This window comes from Bos mutus, chromosome 18 (assembly GCF_027580195.1).
Source record: "Bos mutus isolate GX-2022 chromosome 18, NWIPB_WYAK_1.1, whole genome shotgun sequence".
Taxonomy (NCBI): domain Eukaryota; kingdom Metazoa; phylum Chordata; class Mammalia; order Artiodactyla; family Bovidae; genus Bos; species Bos mutus.
The window spans coordinates 19,180,624-19,202,658 of record NC_091634.1 but is presented as its reverse complement, the minus strand read 5'-3'; the positions used below and the strand labels follow the sequence as shown (position 1 = coordinate 19,202,658).

At 46.2% G+C, this 22,035-nt stretch overlaps 1 protein-coding gene across 2 annotated transcripts in view; it reads right to left on the bottom strand.

The window, feature by feature from the left end:
* Positions 1-22,035, bottom strand: part of RHPN2 (rhophilin Rho GTPase binding protein 2) — a 70,785-nt gene that overhangs the window by 9,217 nt on the left and 39,533 nt on the right. Inside the window, exons 5-11 of one of the 2 annotated variants that reach the window (XM_005897760.2) lie at positions 10,966-11,043; positions 10,481-10,605; positions 8,244-8,410; positions 5,466-5,653; positions 4,904-5,060; positions 3,063-3,182; positions 1,410-1,604 (exon numbers count right to left, since the gene is read on the bottom strand). In XM_005897760.2, the coding sequence (XP_005897822.1) occupies positions 1,410-1,604; positions 3,063-3,182; positions 4,904-5,060; positions 5,466-5,653; positions 8,244-8,410; positions 10,481-10,605; positions 10,966-11,043 (1,030 nt within the window). The remainder of the gene's footprint in view (positions 1-1,409; positions 1,605-3,062; positions 3,183-4,903; positions 5,061-5,465; positions 5,654-8,243; positions 8,411-10,480; positions 10,606-10,965; positions 11,044-22,035) is intronic. The other variant, XM_070388003.1, reaches the window with a different exon arrangement.

Here is a 22,035-nt window from a genome sequence, read left to right as displayed (position 1 = left end):
TAGAGGGAACAAGCCTCAACATAATAAAGGCCACATGTGACAAACCTTGAAAAGTTCTCCTCTAAGATGAGGAACAAGACAGGGATGCCCACTCTTACAACTTTTATTTTACATGGTACTGGAAGTCCTAGCCATAGCAATTAGACAAAAAAAAAAAAATTAGACATCCAAATCAGAAAGGAGTAAAACTGTTACCATGTGCAGATGACATAATACTACAAATAGAGAACCCTAATTGTTGTTCAGTAGCTAAGTCATATCTGACTCTGTGCAAACCCATGGACTATATTTGAACTAATGAATGAATTCAGGAAAGTTGCAGGATACAAAATCAATAAACAGAAATCCATTATATAAACATAAATCCAGTATATTCATAAATAACAAACTATCAGAAAGAGAAATTAAGAAAACAATCTAATTTACAATTACATCAAAAATAATAAAATACATAGGAATAAATTTACCCAAGGAAGTGAAAGATCTCTATACTGCAAACTATAAGACACTGATAAAAGAAACTGAAGAAAACACAAATAAATGGAAAGATATTCCATGTCTGTAGACTAGAGAAGTTATATTGTTAAAATGTCCAACTGTTACATATATATATATGGATATAAGCAATCTACTGATTCAGTGCAATCACTATCAAAAATCCAAAGGCATATTTAACAGAACTAGAACAAATAATTCTAAAATTTGTATAGAACCACAAAAGATCCCAAATAACCAAAACAATCTTGAGATAAAAGAACAAAGCTAGACCTCCAGCATGAAATCATGCTCCCTGATTTCAATTATAAATGAAGTTACAGTAATCAAAACAGTATTAGCGTGGGCACAAAAACAGACACACAGATCAATGAAACCACACCTTCCAAGATCAAGCCTTGGAGGAGGAATAAGGATGCAGGTGGCTTTCAAATCATACAGTCAGAGGTGTCAGACAGATAGCAAAGTGCAGATTTTCATTAAAATGGTGGTATGTGGGTGGGTATAGAGCATAGGGAAAATGTCCAGGTAAAAGGCAGTTTCTGGGGTCTCCTGACTATCAGTAATGGCTACAACCCCAGAGGAGGTCATGAGACTTCAAGGAAAGGAATCTAAAGGAAGGAAACCAGGGAGAGGAGAGCCTCAAGAATGCCAAGAGGGGAGACTGGGATTGGGAAAGGCAGTCAGCGAAGAGTGGGAAGGAAAGTCGGAGCACAACCAAGGTGGCAGGACCCGACATCACAGGTGGCGATATGAGGGGCAGGAGGGGGTCAGCTGCCACTAAAGGGTCAACAAAGACCATGAGGGAGGCCTCGATCTGAGAATGAGAAGGTAAGGACTCCAGGGCAAGAGGAGCACTTGAGCAGCCCTGCCTCTCATGCAGCGCACTCTGCACTGGCACCCACGCCACTCACAGATGATGTCGGGAGCGTCAGTCAAGTTCAGGAGGTCATCGTCCTCCCGGAGCTGAGTGTACTTAAGCTGGGACCGCTTGTGTGCCGCGGACAGCACCTCTTGCAGCACGTCGATGTTGCGGAGCTTCTTGCACAGGCTGGCCTCCCTCATGGACTCCTCATGGTGGGTAACAGCTCGGCACAGATGGGATTTCCCTGCCCACAGAAAATCAACACCACCGGTCACGCGTAACAAACTGCAACGTGAGTACTTCATGGAGAGCCTGAGTGCCCAAGGATCTGCCCAGAAAGGTGGACATTCTCTTTCCTGAAGGATCTGCCTGGAAGGCTTCAGTCCCTCTGAAATGTGTGTGCAGTATGCTCACTTGTGTCTCTAGAACTATCATTCAGCAAACATTTACCAAATGTTCTAGGCATTAGAGATAAAGCAAAAGCTAGCCTCTATATTCATTGAGTTTGCATGCTAATGATTGAAGACAGAAAAATAACAAGCAAATAAATGTATAATGGGTCATGCGGCATTAAGGTTCTGGAGAAAAATAAAGCAGAAACAAAAGTAATAGGCAGATGTAGTACTTGAGAAGATGGGGAATGAGGAGTCGCCCTTCTATGATGTGTGATCAGAAAAGGCCTTTTAGGAGGTTAACTTAAGTACAGCCCTGAAGCATTCCCAGAAGAGCAGCAAGTGCAAAGGCCCTGGGACAGCAGCATGCCTGAATGTTTAAGGACAACAAGGGGCTTGGAAGTTTCGCTGGGGAGAGTGAAGGCTGCAGAGAAGGATGGAGAATGAGGCCAGAGAGGAACAGGAGCCTGACCATGTCCAACCTCAAAAGCACCGGTGAAGACTCCTATCCTTCTCTGGGTGAGATGAGAGCACGAGGGCTCCTGGTAAAAAGCTGGGCAAGCTGTGTGACCTCTCTGGACCTCTCTCTCCTCAAATGAAAACTGGGGATCATACCACATCTATCTCATAGGGTTGGGTGAGGTTTAAGCAAGTTAATGTCTATTAAGCAGGCACCACATAAGCATGGCTTGGACCAGGGTAGTAGGTAAGAAGTGATCAGATTTGGGATATTTTTCTAGGTAGAGTCAACAAGATTTGCTAATCAAAGATGGGTGAGAAAGCAAGATGAAGGTAAAGAGTGAGTCCTAGGTTTCTGGCCTGCAAGCCTAGAAAGATGAAGTCACCATCACTGAGATGGGGAAAGTGCATGGGTGGGATGGGGGGCAAGTTTGAGTGGTGGAAGAACTCAGATTTGGACACAGAAAACTTGCTCTGAGATCTGTTAGAGACCAAACTAGGACAATTCATTATCAGTTCTTAAGTGTGGCCTATGAAATGCATGCTTCCAGAATAGGATGACCAAGGACCATCCCCTGGACCACTAGGGAGCTGGAAGACTGCCAAAGCACTGGCTCCACTGTGGGAGGGCTGGGCGCACACAGAACCCATGAGAACACAGCTCTGGAAGCCTGCTGAGACTAGAAGACTGTGCCTCCTGGTTTCTGAATCCAGAGTGGCCACAATGACTCAGAAGACCTACTCCCCAGGCCCTACCCTGGCAACCTGTCTGGGGTTGTCAGTGAGTGGGAGCAGCTGGATGGGTCAGATGGGACACAAGGGAGCAAGGGAGCAGGAGAGCCAGCACGCACCCAGTAGCTGGCGCTGATGCACGTTCTTCAGGGTGGCCAAGGGTGTCAGTCCCTCTGGCATGTGGCTATAGAGCTGGGACAGGCACTTCTCCTGGTGGTCCTCATCTTCACCAGGCTTCACTGCAACAGGAACCGCAAGATAGATCCTTTCTCATGGCCGTGGTGCAGCCTTTATACACGGCTCCACAGACCCACTGAAATCCCGCTTTCAACTACATCCCCAGCTTAACAAGGCACTTGGGATAACAGGTCTCCTTTCCAGCCCTAGCCACACCCAGGCAATCCAACCCAAGGTCTTTGTGCAGGGGGGCCAATCTCATTCTAGGGGCTCATGATTTGGCTCCAAGGCTCTGATCTCTACTTCCTCCCAGTCACCATCTCACGAACCTCCAAGCACAGCCCTGCCTTAAACCTCTGAGGGCCTCCCTGCCTGCACCCTCCCTGGTACATGTCCATTCCTAACTTCACCAAACCACCCAGCACTACCTCAACAGCATCCGTTCCAGGACCCAGTCAGATCCTGTTCTCACTCTAGCTGTCCTTTCCTTCCTCGTTCCACTGGAAAAGTCCCCCTCAGAGTCCCAAGTCTAACTCAGATGGCAGTGCCTACCTGGGAGGAACCTCCATGACTATACCAAGGACTCCAACTTCTGCCCCATTTGTGTTCCTACCTCAATGACTGTATTTCTATTGGTTTACCCGACTAGTTCCGCTCAAAAGACTATAATAACCCAGCAGGAGCAGCGAACACAGAGAGCCCTCCATATAAGAAGCACTATATAGCTTTGCACAGAGGCATTTAGTTTTCACAACAGCTTGTGAGATAGGATCTCTTCATATTTCCGTTTTATAGATGAGAAAACTGAGGCACAGAGCAGCTAAGTAACTTGCCCAAGATCACCTAGCTAGTAAATGACAGAGCTGAGACATGAACCCAGGCAGTCTGGCCCCAGAGGATGGCCTTTCCGTTACTTGGAGGGCTGCCTTGATGAGCACAAATTGCAACAAAAGTCCCTTCCCCACCTACAACCTCAGATCAGAGCCAAGACTAGGGGGAGGAGAGTGAGGCGTTCACCCTAGGCTGAAAATTTAAGCAGGTGCTCTAAACCCAGCCACCAAGGTATATATGATAGTTTAATACAATTTTCTAAGTATCAAAATTAATGCAAAAATATTCATGATGAACATCAAATTTCCTTTGTTTCATGCTCCAATGTGGCTCAGCATACCACCGTTATTATCTGCGTCTTCATTTTCTTTTATTAATTTGTTTTTGACCACGCCACACCGCATGTGGGATCTTAATTCCCTGACCAGGGATCAAACCCGTGCTTCATGAAGTGGAAGCACGGAGTCTTAACCACTGGACTGCCAGGGAAGTCCCAACTGGTGTCTTCCTTTAAAGTTTTATGGTGTCTTCTTTTAAAGTTTTGATCACCGTGAATTTTTGCCTCAGTTTTGATTCATCTACAATTACATGTTAAAACATTATCTCAATTACTGAGTTCACGGGCATCCCCTTAGATTTTGTGTTTGAGGTGAGTATCTCCCTGATCTAGCCCTGGTCCTGGATTCCAGGCGAAATATCTCCATGAAGCTGTCAGCTCCACCCCAGGCAGAAGAAACGCTACCCCCTCCCCCTCGCATAGCAATACCACATCACCCCTCATCCCACCCTGTGTGACAGCTGCCTGGGCCTACGTGTAACCCCCACCCTCTGCCCCCAGGCTGCTGAGCATCTCTCAGGCAAGCAGAAAGCTCTCGCTCAGCTCAGTGTCACCCAGAGGCAGCAAGCCTGCAACCCTGACCAAAGCCCGGAGCCCCAGGCCGCCCAGCCTTACGCTGGTGGTCGATGAGCAGGGTGGCTGTGAAGTAGTGGGCCAGGGCTTCATAGTGGTGGGCCTTCACGCAGGCCAAGCTGGCCCAGGAGTACGGGATGTTCTCCTTCACCGGCTCCTGGTTCATGGCCGTGTGCAGCTGCTGATAGACCTCTCCCACCTAGAACGGAAGGAACACTGGGAGTGGGGAGCCTGGCACAGGGGCCCTCACGTATCCGGGCTGCAGAAAAAGAGCCCTTTCTTCTCTGTGGCGGCCCCTGCCAGAGGCCGCTCCGCAATCTGGGAGCTATTCCAAGGGCTCCCAGTGTTGTCAATGTCAGAGTTAACAGGGAGCCTGGGCCACCATCATTATGCTGGTCTTTAGGCTCAGCTGCAGATGGAATCAGTGATCCGTATCTGAAACACTGACTTGCCAACAAAACGCAAGCCAGTGCTCTGGCCAGCCAGGGCGGGCAGGCTGCCCAGGTCACAGGCAAGCTGCCGTGGGAAGCCCCTGCTCTCTCCAGTGGGCCCACACCAATGCACCCTGCTCGCCCCAGAAGTCAGGGGAAACAGCAAGACTCACCTTGGCCGCTTCCTGAGCCACCTTCACCAGGAGGAAGAATTCGTTCTGGAGCCCAGGGAGGCAGACCTTCTCAAACGTGCTTTCTTGGGCTTGTGCCAGCATCATTTTGACCAGCACACTGAGCATGGCGGGGCTCATGTCGTAACTTGGAGTGTGAGTAAACGTCTCCTTCAGGTAGTTTAAAACCCCTGCAATTGGAATTGTTTTGAGCATTAGTTAGGGATATCCTGTTTATTTCACCATTGCTACTCAAGAATATAAAAAATGATGAAGCAAAAATATGAAACTAGTGTCTCAAAGCATCTTTAGAAAACTCTGATTCTCAATTACCATAAAAACCAGCAATTCCACTCCTGGGTATAACCCCACAGAATTGAAAGCAGTGGCTTAAACTGATATTTATACAAGAATGCTCATGGCAGCATTATTCCTAGTAACCAAAAGGTGGAAACAACTCAAATGTCCATCGACATTTGAGATATGAGGATAAATCAAGTGTGGTATATACATACAATGGAGTATTTTCAGCCTTGGGACTTCCCTGGTGGCCCGGTGGCTAAGACTTCATACTTCCAGTTCGATCCCTGGTCGGGGAACTAGATCCCACACGCCGTAACTGAGATCAAAGATCCCTTGTGCTGCAACTAAGACCTGGGGCAGCCAAATAAATGAAATAAATATATATTTTTTAAAAGGCAAGGGCTTCCCTGGTGGCTCAGCGGTAAAGCATCTGCCTGCCAATGTAGGAGGGGTGGGTTTGATCTCTGGCCTGGGAAGTTCCCACATGCTCATAAGCAGCTAAGTCCCTGCACCGCAACAACTGAGACTGTGCTCTAGAGCCCAGGAGCCACAACTACTGAGCTCACATGCTGCAGCTACTGAAGCCCGCGTGCCCTAGATCCCATGCTCTGCGATGAGAGGCCACTGCAATGAAAAGGCGTTGCTGGGCAACCAGAGTAGCCCCCCCCGCCCCCTCACAACTGAAGAAAAGCCCACAATGAAGACTCAGCACAGCCAAAAATAAGTGAATCAATCTTCAAAAAAAAAAAAAGAAGTCAATTCTGACACATGGTACAACATGAATGAAGACATCATGCTACGTGAAGTAGGTCCATCACCCTGAGCTGAGGTATCTGGAATAGTCAAATTCATAGACACACATGGGCTGCAGGGAGGAGGGAATGGAGTTATTGTTTAATGGGACAGAGTTTCCCTTTGGGGTGATAAAAAAAAGTTCTGGAGATAGACAGTTGCACAATAGTGTGGCTGTACTTGATACCAACAAACTACTCCTAAAAATGGTTACAGTGGTAATTTTGTTATGTATGTTTTACCAGTAAGAAGACTTTTGTTTTCCAGTTCTCTCCCAAAACGTTTACATCTGTATCAAGCCAGGAAACCAGCCTGCTCCCTGTCCATTCCTGTCTCACCTCGACCCTTGTGAGAAATTCCATACGTAACGAGGCAACTGAGGGAAGTGAAGGAAGACAGAATGACTAAAGGACTCGCAGGGGGTCATGTTCACTCTTAACCTCTGGGTCATTCAGAAACTCAAGGCTTTTTCTGCAGAACCTCAGAGAAGATCAGCTCAGTCACTCTAGTGGAAATTTTCATGCTATAGCCCTCAGCTGACTTTCTTATGTGTTAGAAAAGTGTCACAGCATTAACTGGCAAAGCAACCTAGAGCTGAAATAAAACCTCCTGGCAAAATCCCATCTGACTGGTTCCTCTGGTTTTGCTGCAAAGCACAAGCTGCCCTGCAGGAGGAAGGCCAGGCTGCAGGCTCTCTGGGGTCCACTCTCACTCTGTTCTCAAGCTTTGTTTTGTCCATGTCTCTGGAATCTTAGAGACAGGCATACCTGCTTCAGATTCTTCAGAGAGAAAGATGAGCCCAGAAAAGGATTTACAGTGAAAGAATTCAACTCCCACGTGAAATTTCAGCATGGTGTTTTCTCCCAAGGGATCTATCTATTGTTTAACCAAATAATATCATGACCAGCCCAAACAGCAAAGCCATGGTTCTTCACAGCCTTGCAGAGGAAAATGAGATACCCCCCAAAATTTTCTGCCAGAGTAACACCCCAAAGTAGAGTGACAAGGACTGGCACAGAAAGAAACTTATTATGGAGCCAGCTCCAGGCATCACACGGTGGTCAGCACTGTGGCCACTTCTGCCTATAATCCCTATGCCAACTCCGCAGGACACAGCTAGAGGGGAGTCAGCCAGGACCCTTGAGCACCCATGAGACAGGCCTACCCACTGCACCCATGGGCTGCCAACCACCGCCTGCTCCTCCATAGGCTGGTGCTAAGTGTCACTTAGCACTAAGAAGAGCAACTGTGGGTGAACAAGCTTCTCAGAATTCGCATAACAAAGGCACGGATGGTAACACTCACTGATGAGGCACGCTGCCGGATGAAAGAAAAAAGAAAAAGCCTACATTCTCACCGCTTGAGAAAACTTATTCTCTTCTTCAAAACTGTATTCAAAGACACAGTTCATCCACTGCCATCCGTGGGGCCACTCATTCGGAAAAGATTAATCATTAACCACTGTGTACATGAGCCACAGTCAGACGGAGACGACCGGGTTTGAGCCAGGAAGCAATTTTCCTGATGGGAAGAGCCACCAGCTCCGGAAGCTGACCAGGCCCTTTCAGGCTTCTGAGGCCAAGCGTGGGCCTGGGGAGGATCCACAGACCCCCTTCAGCTCAGGTACCGGGCCACTTGGCAGAGCCAGAGCTCTATCTCAGCGGCAGAGCCTCCTTGGAGACGTACCTGCGGCTCTCTGAAAGGCATCCACCGTGCTCTCCAGCCCAGCTTCTGTCTGTCGATTGCAACGGGTGCCGATCTGTGTATAGAGGGCTCCGATGTTAAACAGGATGCTGGCCTTCTCCAGCAGCAAGTTCTGTTGGCTGACCGGAACCCCGGTGAGGGAGTCATACCTATGTAAAAGGAACATCTTTTGAGAATATGGACCCCTTGACTAGTGAGTGCCGTTTGGGGGTAAAAATGGACAAAACTTATTTCTTGAATAAAACTCAAAGATGCACATGCAATGAGGCTTTTATCTCAAGCAAGACTATGGGCCTGCTCATACTGTTAAGACACCCACAAGCACAAAGAGAAACGGGGCCGCTTCTCAACCAGGATGTCCTTCCATAGGTGAATGGACACACAAACTGTGGTACAGCCATACAGTGGAAAACTACGCAACACTTAAAAAAAAAAAAGAAAAGAAATGAACTATGAAGGCATAAAAAGACACAAGAAACCTTAAGTGCATGTGACTAAGTGAGAGAGGCCAATCCGGAAAGGCTACCTACTGTATGATTCCAACTATATGACATTCTGGAAAAGACAAGACAGCAGAGACAAAAAGAATCAGTGGTTGCCAGGGCTGGGGAGTGCCAAGGGGCGGGGATGCCTAGGGGGAGCGCAGAAGACTGCAGGGTCATGGAACCGCTCTGTGTGATGCTATAATGGGGATGCATGTCCTTGCTGTTTAGTCACTAAGTGACGTCTGGCTCTTTTGCGATCCCATGGCCTGTAGCCCGATAGGCTCCTCTGTCCATGGGATTTCCCAGGGGAGAATACTAGAGTGGGTTGTCATTTCCTTCTCCAGGGGATCTCCCCAACCTGGGGATCGAACCCACGTGTCCTGCATTGGCAGGGGGATTCTTTACCACCGAGCCATCCAGGAAGCCCACATGTCATTGATCGTTTGTCCAAACCCATGGAACATACACCACCTGTAACTGTAAACTGTAAACCTGTAACATGGAACTGTAAACAGTGGATGCTGGGTGATGAGCAGCCACTGTAAGTACATCAACTGTAACAAACGTAACGCTCTGGCGGCGGATGTTGACGGTGGAGGAGGTGCTGGGTGTGCAGGAGCAGCGGGTGTATGAGAACTCTCTGCACCTTCCTTTCAATTTTACTATGAACCTGAAACTGCTCTAAAAAATAAAGTGTATTTAAAAAAAAATAAGGCTGCTCCTACTTGAAATGTAGCAATTACTAACCCCTCATAATTCTTCCTGAGGCCTTGAAGACTCAGGATGTTTTAAAGTTCATACATTGACCAGGGTATAGATATGGAGCTTCTCCCTAATTCAGCACTAAGAAGTCACATTTGGGGTTTTCACTCATGTGCAGGCAGCTAACACACCTTTAGGAAAAGTCATCTGCCCTTCCTTTCAAAAGCAAGCATCAAGAGCCATCTGCTGTGGTGAAATTTAACTCTGAATATGCTTCTCAGCTGCTATGATTTACTTTCATTTCACATACTCCTTGGGCTTCCGAGGTGGCTCAGATGGTAAAGAATTCACCTGTAATGCCCTGGGTCAGGAAGATCCCCTGGAGAAAGGAATAGCTACTCACTCCAGTATGCTTGCCTGGGAAATCTCATGGACAGAGGAGACTGGCGGACTACAGTCCGTAGGGTCACAAAGAATTGGACAAGACTGAGTGACTAAGCATGCACATACTCCTAAGCAACTCAGAGAAGAGGTATAGCACCTCCAAGATATTTGGACAGCACTAATCATCAAAAGTACCAACTCTGGGGAAGAATCAAAGATTCTGCTTCAGTTTTTAATAGCTCTGATCTACTTCTGTTTGCTGCCCTGGTCATTGGGAGAAAACTTGTTTCCCACCGTCATCCCATCTGGGACAAGAATCTTGCTTCTTGTCAGTTGTACCTCAGAGCCTTGGGGTTTCCCTCACGATAAAATGAACACACATACGAACACACACATGCCTCCTCTACACACACACACAAATGCCTCCTCTCCTCAGCTCACTTGCTCTGAGAGGCAATAAGCCACCGTCTGTCGGAGCCTTCTCCCTGTGGATCCCCTTCATAAACAAACACCAGTTTATCCACACATCTCCACGCTCTCCTCTGTTCATGGGACAACTAGGAGGGGGCTGCAGTGCAGAGGAGGCTCGTGTGGGGCTGAGGCTCCCCAGTGTGGCTGGAGATAGAAAGCCCCAGCTCAGGCACCTACCAGGTAAACAGGATCCCCATCTGTCGGGTGGGCGGGAAGAATCGGCTCTCGACAAATCCCAGGTGCATGAAGTAACTCATCAGCAGCTCTACTCCCGCCTCATTTCGGCTGGGCGTCCGACAGGCCTGAAAGGACAGGAACCACCGCAGGGGTGAGTGGGTGAACAGAGAGCAGATGGACGGGCCAGGAAGATGTTCACACACAGTTTCTCTGGAGCCTGGGCCCCACTGCTGGTATCATGAACTCTAGGAGAGCTGGGAGGAACTCATGAGTCCTGGAACCCAGGCTCAGACATGCATGTCTGTCTCCTCTGTGGTCTTCTTTCGTGGCAAAGATGAATGGATGTTTCCGACAGCCCCTCCCTAACACCCCCGACCACCACTGATTCTACAAGACTTCAAGTGCAACAATGGGATCATCAGAAGACTGGACAACCTCTAATCACAGCCAGTCTCCTCTCCATCCCGCTGCACATGGAAACCTACTTGTCTGAGATCCATGAGATCTGCTATTTCATCTTCGTAGAGGTAGCTATCTTCACTGTAATGTTCCAGAATAAAATCCTGCAAGAAAAATGAGATACTGAAGGTGTGACTCAAAACCAGAAACAGGTAAAATAGTAATGAGAAACACTAGACTGGAAGAAACACAAGTTGGAATCAAGATTGCCGGGAGAAATATCAATAACCTCAGATATGCAGATGACACCACCCTTATGGCAGAAAGTGAAGAGGAACTCAAAAGCCTCTTGATGAAAGTGGAGAGTGAAAAAGTTGGCTTAAAGCTCAACATTCAGAAAACGAAGATCATGGCATCCGGTCTCACCACTTCATGGGAAACAGATGGGTAAACAGTGGAAACAGTGTCAGACTTTATTTTTCTGGGCTCCAAAATCACTGCAGATGGTGACTGCAGCCATGAAATTAAAAGACGCTTACTCCTTGGAAGGAAAGTTATGACCAACCTAGATAGCATATTCAAAAGCAGAGACATTACTTTGCCAACAAAGGTTCGTCTAGTCAAGGCTATGGTTTTTCCTGTGGTCATGTATGGATGTGAGAGTTGGACTGTGAAGAAGGCTGAGCGCCAAAGAATTGATGCTTTTGAACTGTGCATCTTGAGAATCCCTTGGACTGCAAGGAGATCCAACCAGTCCATTCTGAAGGAGATCAGCCCTGGGATTTCTTTGGAAGGAATGATGCTAAAGCTGAATCCCTTGGACTGCAAGGAGATCCAACCAGTCCATTCTGAAGGAGATCAGCCCTGGGATTTCTTTGGAAGGAATGATGCTAAAGCTGAAACTCCAGTACTTTGGCCACCTCATGCGAAGAGTTGACTCATTGGAAAAGACTCTGATGCTGGGAGGGATTGGGGGCAAGAGGAGAAGGGGACGACAGAGGATGAGATGGCTGGATGGTATCACCGACTCAATGGACACGAGTTTGAGTGAACTCCGGGAGTTGGTGATGGACAGGGAGGCCTGGCGTGCTTCGATTCATGGGGTCGCAAAGAATCAGACACGACTGAGCGACTGATCTGATCTGATCTGAAGGTATGCGTTTATGCTAAGTCAATTCAGTCATGTCCGACTCTTTGCGACCCTATGGACTGTAGCCTGCCAGGTTCCTCTGTCCAGGGGATTCTCCAGGCAAGAATACTGAAGTGAGTTGCCATGCCCTTCTCCAGGGGATCTTCCCGAGCCAGGGATTGAACCCACGTCTCTTTAATCTACTGCACTGGCAGGCGGGTTCTTTACCACTAGCGCCACCTGGGAAGCCCATAAAAATGCAGGTAGAATTCATAAAAATTTATGGGAACGTGTACACTACAGTGATTTTCTAAGTGGTGGGATTTATTTTCTTAGTTTTGTTTACGTATATTTAAATTCTTTTGCTTTTGTTGTTTTGGTTAAAGGGGAAAAAAGTAAAAGTGAAAGTCGCTCAGTCGTATACGACTCTTTGCAACCCCATGGACTACAGTCCATGGAATTCTCCAGGTCAGAATACCGGAGTGGGTAGCCTTTCCCTTCTCCAGGAAATCTTCCCAACCCAGGGATCAAACTCAGGTTTCCTACATTGTAGGCAGATTCTTTACCAGCTGAGCCACAAAGGAAGCCCAAGAATACTGGAGTGGGTAGCCTATCCCTTCTCCAGCAGATCTTCTGGAACCAGGAACGGAACTGGGGTCTCCTGCATTGCAGGTGGATTCTTTACCAACTAAGCTATCAGAGAAGCCCAGTTAAAAGGGAAGTTGTTTTCTATTTAAAAACATCTTGGCAGGGGACTTCCCTGTGGTCCAGTGGCTAAGACTCTGCCAATGCAGAGGTCACGGTTCCATCCTTTCTCAGGGAACTAGATGCCACATGCTATAACTAAAGATCCCACAAGCAGCAACTAAGAATTCGAATGCCACAACTAAAGAGCCTACATGTCGCAGCTGACGATCTGAAATGCCACAATGAAGATTGAAGACCCACCCTCCCCCAGTGCCACAACTAAGACCCGGTGCAGCCAAATACATAAATAAATATTTTTTAAAAAATTAAAGTGCCTTGGCAGCAGAGCGAAGTGACTTGTGGAAGTGACTGTGAGTTCAATCACACTGGCAAACATCACAGATATTCAGGGGCTCAGACCTTCATCTTCAGTGGGGACTTCACACATGGCAAAGGCAACTCATGTCTGGGGACTGTTATGAGACCTCAGGGTCTGTGATGGGAACCCCTGTGAGGGCACTTCCACGAACAAAGCACCCCAGTGAGACCCCCAGCTGGGTCCAGTGTTTGATGCTGGTTCTGTGAATTCATTCAATCATAAGACACATTGGTAAGCACTGGCAGTGTGCCAGGCACTGTACACAGTGCTGGGGCTGCTTCAGAGAACAAAACAAAGACCTTGCCCCATGGCACTTATAATCTCACAGGGGAGCACAGACAGTAAGTGACAGGCATAACACAGAGTTCCCCGGTGGTCCAGAGGCTGAGATTCACTGCCGAGGCCCAGGCTCAATGGTCAGGAAACTGAGATCCCATAAGCTGTGCTGCTGCTGCTACTTGGTCACTCAGTCGTGTCCAGCTCTTTGCGACCCCATGGACTGTAGTCCGCCAGGCGCCTCTGTCCAAGGGATTCTCCAGGCAAGAATACTAGAGTGGGTTGCCATTTCCTCCTCCAGGGGATCTTTCCCACCTAGGGACTGAAACCTCATCTCTGACATCTCCTGCATTGGCAAGCGCGTTCTTTACCATTAATGCCACCTGGGAAGCCCCCAACCCCCACTGCCTGCTATAAGCTGTGTGGTGTGGCCAACATTTTTTTTTTATTTAAATAAAAAAGAAATAGGTACAACATAAAAAAATAGGTACAACATAACATATATTAGTGGAGAAGGCAATGGCAACCCACTCCAGTACTCTTGCCTGGAGAATCCCAGGGACAGGGGAGCCTGGTGGGCTGCCGTCTATGGGGTCCCACAGAGTCGGACACGACTGAAGCGACTTAGCAGCAGCAGCAGCAGCAACATATATTAGAAGATGGTTAAGTATTGCAGGAAAGAAATAAGAGGAGTATAATGTGTGTGGCGGAGAAGGCAATGGCACCCCACTCCAGTACTCTTGCCTGGAAAATCCCATGGATGGAGGAGCCTGGTGGGCTGCAGTCCACGGGGTCGCTAGGAGTCGGACACGACTGAGCGACTTCACTTTTTCACTTTCATGCATTGGAGAAGGAAATGGCAACCCACTCCAGTGTTCTTGCCTGGAGAATCCCAGGGACGGGGGAGCCTGGTGGGCTGCCGTCTATGGGGTCGCACAGAGTCGGACACGACTGAAGTGACTTAGCAGCAGCAGCAGCAATGTGTGTGGAGAATGAGTTCTTGAACAACGTAAGTGCTGGCTCTCCCTGGCTGCAAAAAGTTGAAGGGAGTGATTGTTGATTACATTTTCCCAAGTGGCTCTGAGTATTCTCTTTATACACTTTCTACATTAAAGTCCCTTCTGCTTTTTATATGTTCAGTGAATATTTACACACGCACCCATACACCCTCCACTTACAAAAATGAGATTGTACTGAACGAATATACAACTTGGCTTCACTCTTGTTTTTCTTGAATTGGCACTGTATCAAATGTTTTCCTATGCCACAAAGTATTCTACGACACAGATTTCAATGGTTATATAAGCCTCCAAAGGCACAAAGGTGTCATTCATTTATTCAACAAATAGAGTGCCTACTATGTGCTAGCCAATATGTACCATGATATTCTTAACCCTCCTTTGTTAAACACATAAATCATGACAGTCCTCCTTCTGCACATCTCTGATTAGTTCCTCAGAATAAATCCTGAGAAGACGTTGTGCCAGTTCCAAGGACATGCAGAAGGCTCCTTTTGTTTTTTCACATGTGTCATTTTTAGCCAACTTTTCTGTTCGCTTTATGAGTCTATGATTTTCTTTATGACTTTAAGTGCTGGTGTTTGGAATCAGCTCCTCTACTAACATAGCGACACTGTATATATTTGAAATGGTTTTCAAATATGATCAGTTATGTTACCAGTGACGATAATTATGGTGAGGATGATCTGGGAGACAAAGTTCCTCTAGGGCTTCTATGGGACTACATCCGTGAGAGCAGCATTAAAGCCACCACTCAGGGGACTTCCCTGGTAGTCCAGTGCTTAAGAATCTGCCTTCCAATGAGAGGGATGTGGGCTTGATCCACGGTCAGGGAACTAAGATCCCACATGCCTCGGGGCAACTAAGCCTACACGCCCCAACTACTGAATTCATCATGCCACAACAAAGACCCAAAGCAGCCCAAAATAAATAAATAAACAAGTATTAAAAAAAAAAAAAAAGAAGAAGACTAAGAAGAAGGCTTGTTCTACTTGGTGTTAAAACACATGAAAAGTGGACAATGAAACCAAATATGGAGCAGAAACAGAAGCAGATTCGAGAATCAGGTGTATAACATAAGCCCACCATTCAAAGAAGAGGAAAAGCCTGGAGCATCCACCAGGTCCAGGCAGGAAGGAGGGTACACACAGCTGTTCCTGATGTGAACTGAAGGGAAGAACTCTTACAGGGATGGGGGTAGGGTTATGGGAAACCACAGGGATGGCGTGGGACCTCCAGAGCCATTAGAACCACAGGGCTGAAGGGCCAAAGGGGAGAAGGAATTATAAGAACTTGGAGAGGTGGCTGCCTGAGGCGAGGTCCAAACCAGGACGTCCTCTGGTGGAGTGGGGGGGGAATGCAAAAGGTAGCCAGCTGAGGGAACTGAGGAGTTCCCTCTCCTCCCATCCTCTCATCGCCAGCTGCTGCTTCTCCCCGTCAGCCACACCCAGTAGGAAGTCACAGAGCAGGAGCCAGTGCCAACTCCCACACAGAGCAGGAGGGAGGGGGACTGAGGGGGCAGGAGGGGCACAGGATGAAAAGGACAGCATCCAACACGACACATGGATTCCTTAGACATAGCTCAGGGGAAGCTGGCCACCACTCTGGTGAAAATAAACACGTACAGCCCCGGGGCTTCCCTGATGGTCCAGTGGTTAGGATTCCGCCTTGCAATGCAGGGGACACCACTAGTTTGATCCCTGGTCCAGGAAGATCCTATCTGCTGCAAGGCAACTAAGCCTGTGCCACAACTACTGAGTCTGCGCTCTGCAGCCCTTGAGCCACAGCTGCTGAGCCCACATGCAGCAACTACAGAAGCCCATGAACCTTAGAACCTGTGCTCCACAATGAGAGGCCACCCCAATGAGAAGCCCGCCTACCACAACTACACAGTACCCTGCTCTCCGCAACTAGACAAAGCCTGCATGCAGCAACGAACACCTAGCACAGCCAAAAAGACACTAAAAAAAAACTTAGCACCCTGCCTCTCATTACTCACCCCCAAACTCCAGATTGACTAAAGATTTAATGTTCAAAATTAAACAAAGCACTGTTAGAAACTACAGCAAAATAAATGTTTCCTCTTGGTGTGGAGAATGCCTTTCAAGGCAGGATTGTAAAGGGAAGAACTGTGAAGCTTAACAACATAAAATCTGTTTGGAAAAAAAAGATATATTTTATTTTTTTTTAAACTGGTATTGCTTGTAAAACAAGTTAAAGGAGAGAACATACTGGGAGAAATACTTGCAAACATACATTACCAAGGATTACTCTCCTTCATATACAAACGAACTCAAGAGCAACCCTGTGGTGAAGGAGGCAAAGGATAGAAATAGGTATTTCCAAGAGGACACGTGTAAGGAGCAAATAAACAGAAGTGAGGATGTAATCAACTCTAGAATGTATACACACTGTAATGATACCATTTTTGCCTGACCTCCCAAAATCAAAATGATCAATGATACCCACTGTAAGTGACAGGGACAGTGTAAAGGGACAAAGTAGGTGATTAAATAGTTAATCCCACTAAGGGATTGTAAGTAGAAAAAATATGGGAGACCCCTGTAAGTTAATGATTACTCAAAAGAGAAGACGCTTAGCAACAAAACCAGGCAACAAAAGCACCAGACATGCCCCAAAACAATAAAACAATCGTGGCATGAGACCCATATCCTGCCCAGTGAGCTCAGTAAGTTAATGATTCCCAGGACATGCTCTCTGCACACATAAGAAAACAATACTTTGTGGACTTGGCCTGACCATGTAGCAAGCAGAGAACTCCCCGCTCCACCTGGAGGAGGAGCTGATGATGGAAGCATGACGTCTACTCAAGAAAGACAAAGTTCTTCTCCCTCTCCCCACTTTTCCTTTGATTATAAAACTGTGGTCCGGTAAGTTCTCAGGGCGAAGCATCTCTCGCCTGCCTGCTTGTAAACCTCACAAGCATCCTATTCTAATGAATCACTTCTTATCTACCTCTGCTTCTCACTGAATTCTTTGCTGCGTTGAGACATAAAGAACTGTAGTACCAGAGCTCTTGGGAGACCCTGAAATGACACAAATGGTTTCAGATGGCGACTGCGGCAGGATTACGGTAAGATAAGAAGGTCTGGGGTCAGGTCCTAGAAGGCTCATGGGATGCCATGAGCCAAGAGTATGGAGGAAGATACTCCACCGATGGCTGCCTGTTTTAGGCAGGCTGACCAACCCCAAAGGCTTTGGGGCTCTGATCAAGAACTGGGTAAGGGTCAAGTGAATGATATTATGGATGTCTGAAGGAAAAACAAACAAAAAACTGGAGGAATGGTGGTCATCAACATGGGTTGCCATAAAAATGTGGCAAGGGATCATAAAGATGTGGAAGGGGTCAGCTGACAATGGAAATGGTATGCAAAAAGAAAGACATTTTACTGTTTGGACTGCTTCTGACAGGATTTGGCAATCTACACTGTTTTTAAGTCTGAGACTTTTCTTCTATATTCTGTTTCTATCCCTGTTAAAACTCAAGTCTGTAAACTTAATTTTTCCAACTGTTATTTGTAAACTGATAAATCTGCATTGCAATGTCTGTTTTATGAATAAGTTTAAAAATGAAACTGAGATCTCTGAATACATGTAAGTCATGTCTTTTTGTCTTTAGATAATATTGCTGAGGTTAATTTGTGAATGAGCTCAATTTAACTGGCTTTGAAAAGTAAAGTAAGCACTTACAAAATAAAACACTTCCAAATATAAGAGAAACTAAGCTAAATGGATTATAGGTTCACATGATTTCAGAAATATTTAATATTAAATTAATGTTTGGTATTGAAGTTTGTAGTTTAAGTTTGTTAATATAGATATGTTTTTAGACTCATGAGTATTAAGTATAAATACTTTATCTGGGTTTACTAAAAGTTAATAAGTTCATACAATATTTGTTGTACAATTTGTCAACAAAAAAATTAACCAGAGTCAGACTTTTGCCATCCTGATATCCTTGTAGCATGGCAACAATCTGCTCCTAAATTAAAAAAAAAAAATTAAGATAGATATACAAAAGCTGCAAATTAAACAGTCAGGGATATGGGGAATCCAAGATGGCTGCTTGGCTCTTCCTGGCTCCCTGGCCAACTCGGTCTTCTACTTAATGGGTGAAAGACTTCCTTGGCTACAAAAGCTGATGCCATACAATGAAAAATAAAAAGGTTTAAAATGAGCTCTTTTATTTAGGGTATACCTTTTACAATTTTTAGTATTCAAGGCACCTGATTTATTGGACAAATTAAATATGCCTATGTGATGAATTAACCAGACTTACTTTACAAACAAATTAATCTTAACTTGGCTATCTTTGGTAACTGCTACTGCTAAGTCGCTTCAGTCGTGTCCGACTCTGTGCGACCCCATAGATGGCAGCCCACCATGCTCCCCCGTCCCTGAGATTCTCCAGGCAAGAGTACTGGAGTGGGGTGCCATTGCCTTCTCCGGTCTTTGGTAAAGATGAGGGTAATTTTAGAAAAAAGTAATGTTTTAATAGATACTAAATTTTAGTTTTGCTCCTTGAGGTCAGTATCTACTATCTAAAACTCACTTTTCAAATAGCTCTTTGTTGTTATATTACTGAGAAGCCTAACAGAGTTCTTAAAAAGGTATTCTAAACTTGTTTCTAAAGCTGATCACTGTAATCTATCTTTGGATAAAGACTAAATGCTTATAATTTATAATCGGGGATATATACATTAGAAAAAAAAATCATTTAAAGGATTGTATCTCGCCTAGATCACAGGCTTCTTATCAGGTATTCTTAAGTACATTATGCTCAAGAAAACTGAAGGGAATCAACTTCCAAGATGTAGGGTAGTTTGCTCCTAATTACTCAAAGTGTCCAACAGAGGACTTCCTGAGCCCTGATGTCAGTCTTCCCCTCCCTCTGACTCTTACAAGTGCTGACCCTTTATTTCCATTTGCAGCTAGACCAAATCTTGCTCATTGCCAACACCACTGGGATACCCTCTGTAGTATTCCTTACAAACAATTTCTTGGCCAGTAACACCTGGTTGGGAGACTGCTTTGGGAGGGATAACATCTAAAGTTGTAAGTACAAATCTTGAATCAGTTACAAGGTAGACTTTGACACAGGAAGGAAACTTTTGGATAGCTAACTATTGCTTGGTGAAACCTGCTATATCCATGAAAAGGGCTGCTCCAATGAGGGCTGTCTCACAGGTGGGAACTGCTGTTCCAAACCAAGGCTGTTATCCTAGGGGACAACACACCCAGGGCTTCTGAGGTGGCTCAGTGGTAAAGAATCGCCTGCCCAATGCAAGAGACATGGGTTCTATCCCTGGGTCAGGAAGATCTCCTGGAGAAGGTAATGGCAACCCTTTCCAGTATTTTTGCCTGGAAAATCCCATGGACAGAGGATCCTGGCAGGCTATAGTCCATGGGGGAGCAAAGAGCCAGACGTGACTTAGTGACTAAATAACAAAACGCATCCAAGAGTGAGGAAAGGCCTCCTTTGTATCCCAAGCTACCTAAGGGGCCCATTTTCAGCTGAGCTAGCACCCGCAGCAGTATAAGTTACCAACCAACTGCCCTGATGGTTCTGCCTCTGAGAGAAACTTCTGATAGAAATCAAGAAACAGTAACAGTTCACGTGCTTTTTTCAACATCCGACCTAAGTCTGGCAGAGGGTAAATTGGGAAGTTTTTCTGGGATCCCTGAACTTTTCACAAAAGAGTTTACCAGGTTGATCCAATCTTTGGATCTCACCTGGAGAGATTTACAAATCTTATCCCACTGCTGCACTCCTGAGAAAGAACAGCACAAAATACTGGCAGCCAGAGTCCACGCTGACCAAATGGCAGCTCAAGCCCAAGAGGGCCATGCAGTACACCACTTGGGCAACTATGCTGCTCCTGAGCCAAATCCACAATGAAATCATCAGATCCACTTTGTTGAGAGCAATAGATGGGACCATATGATTAATTGTTTAATAGAGGGTATGAAAAAGCTCACAATGGGGGCTTCCCTGGTGGTCCAATGGTGCAAAAATTCACCTTGCAATGCAGGGGATACAGGTTGAATCCCTGGTCCGGGAAGATACCACATGCCGCGGAGCAACTAAGCCTATGTGCTACAACTACTGAGCCCACCCGAGCCTCAACTATTGAAGCCCACGAGCCCCAGAGCCCGTGCTCCACAAACGAGAAGCCACTGCAATGAAAAGCCCCTGAACTGCATAGAAGAGTAGCCTCCAGCTCACCACGACTTGAGAAAGCCTGCGGGCAGCCAATAAAATAAAATACACAAATAAAAACAGTCACAACTTGGGGGCAGGAGTTTGTTTTAAAAAGAAAAAGCTTACAATGAAACCTGTCAACCATGAAAAAAAAGTGAAAGAATTCCAATAGGGACCAGATAAAAATCCTACAGTTTTTCAAGGGAGATTAATAGAAGCATTTAAAAAGTGTACCTAGGTAGATCCCTCCTCGCCTGAGGGACAGGACTTTTTGGCTCTACATTTCATAGCCCAGTCTTCCCCAGACATCAGAAATGAAATTCAAAAAAGCCAACTGTGGGTCCTCAGACTCCTGAGAGTGATTTGCTCTGACTGGCTTACTTGGTTTTCAATAATAGGGATATGGCCAAAAAGGTTGAATACACCCAGAGAGATAAACAAAAGGCCCAGATGATGACAATGGCTGTGTCCACTCTGAGACCACCACAGGAAAGGCCAGGATTTTTAGGCCAATCTGGCCACAGTAGACCATAAGGCCCATAGGTACCCAGACAAAATCAGTGTGCTCTGTGAGGACAGAAGGGACACATTAGAGAAAGATTGTGATGGATGAACCCTTTGCAAACAGCCAAGGTATTGAAAGAGGGAATGCCCCAGGCACCAGAGAGTTGGGGGGTGGGGTCGGCCTTCTTTGATGATTTCACAATCAAAAGACTGACGGGGCCCAAAGCCAAAAATGGCTCTGCTCAGACATGGCATCTACATAACTAATGCGGAGCCTTGGGCAGTCACTGAAATGGCGGGTCACTTGATAAAATTTCTCACAGACTAACGCAACCTTCTTGGTCTTAACCCAAAGGATGGGAAACCTTAACTGTAAGAAATATGCAATGGGAGTGTCAGGCGAGAGACAGGGGCACATTTTCCTGCGACCCCTTTCGTACAACATCAATGGCTGGTTATTTCCACATTCCTTTCTGTTTGTGACTGACTGTCCTATTTCTTTAATGGAAGGTATTCTTTAAATAAATTAGGGGCTACACTTTGTCCCTTGAGGGACAAGGAAACCACTCTCATCATCAAAGTGTTAAAGTGTTAGTTGCTCAGTCGTGCCCGACTCTTTTCGACCCCATGGAGTACAGCCCACCAGACTCCTCTGTCCATGAGATTTTCCAGGCAAGGATACTGGAGTGGGTTGACATTTCCTTCTCCAGGGGATCTTCCCAACTCAGGGATCGAACCCATGTCTCCTGCCCTGCAGGCAGATTCTTTACCAACTGAGCTACAAGGGAAGACCTTCATCATCAAAGGATATTAACAAAAAACAGAAAAGAATAAATTAAATCTATAACTGAGATAAAAGACTCAATACACCCTAAAATATAAAACATTTAAGATTCCAGGCCTAATCAGAAACAGATTGAGGCCTTCAGTGACTCTCTT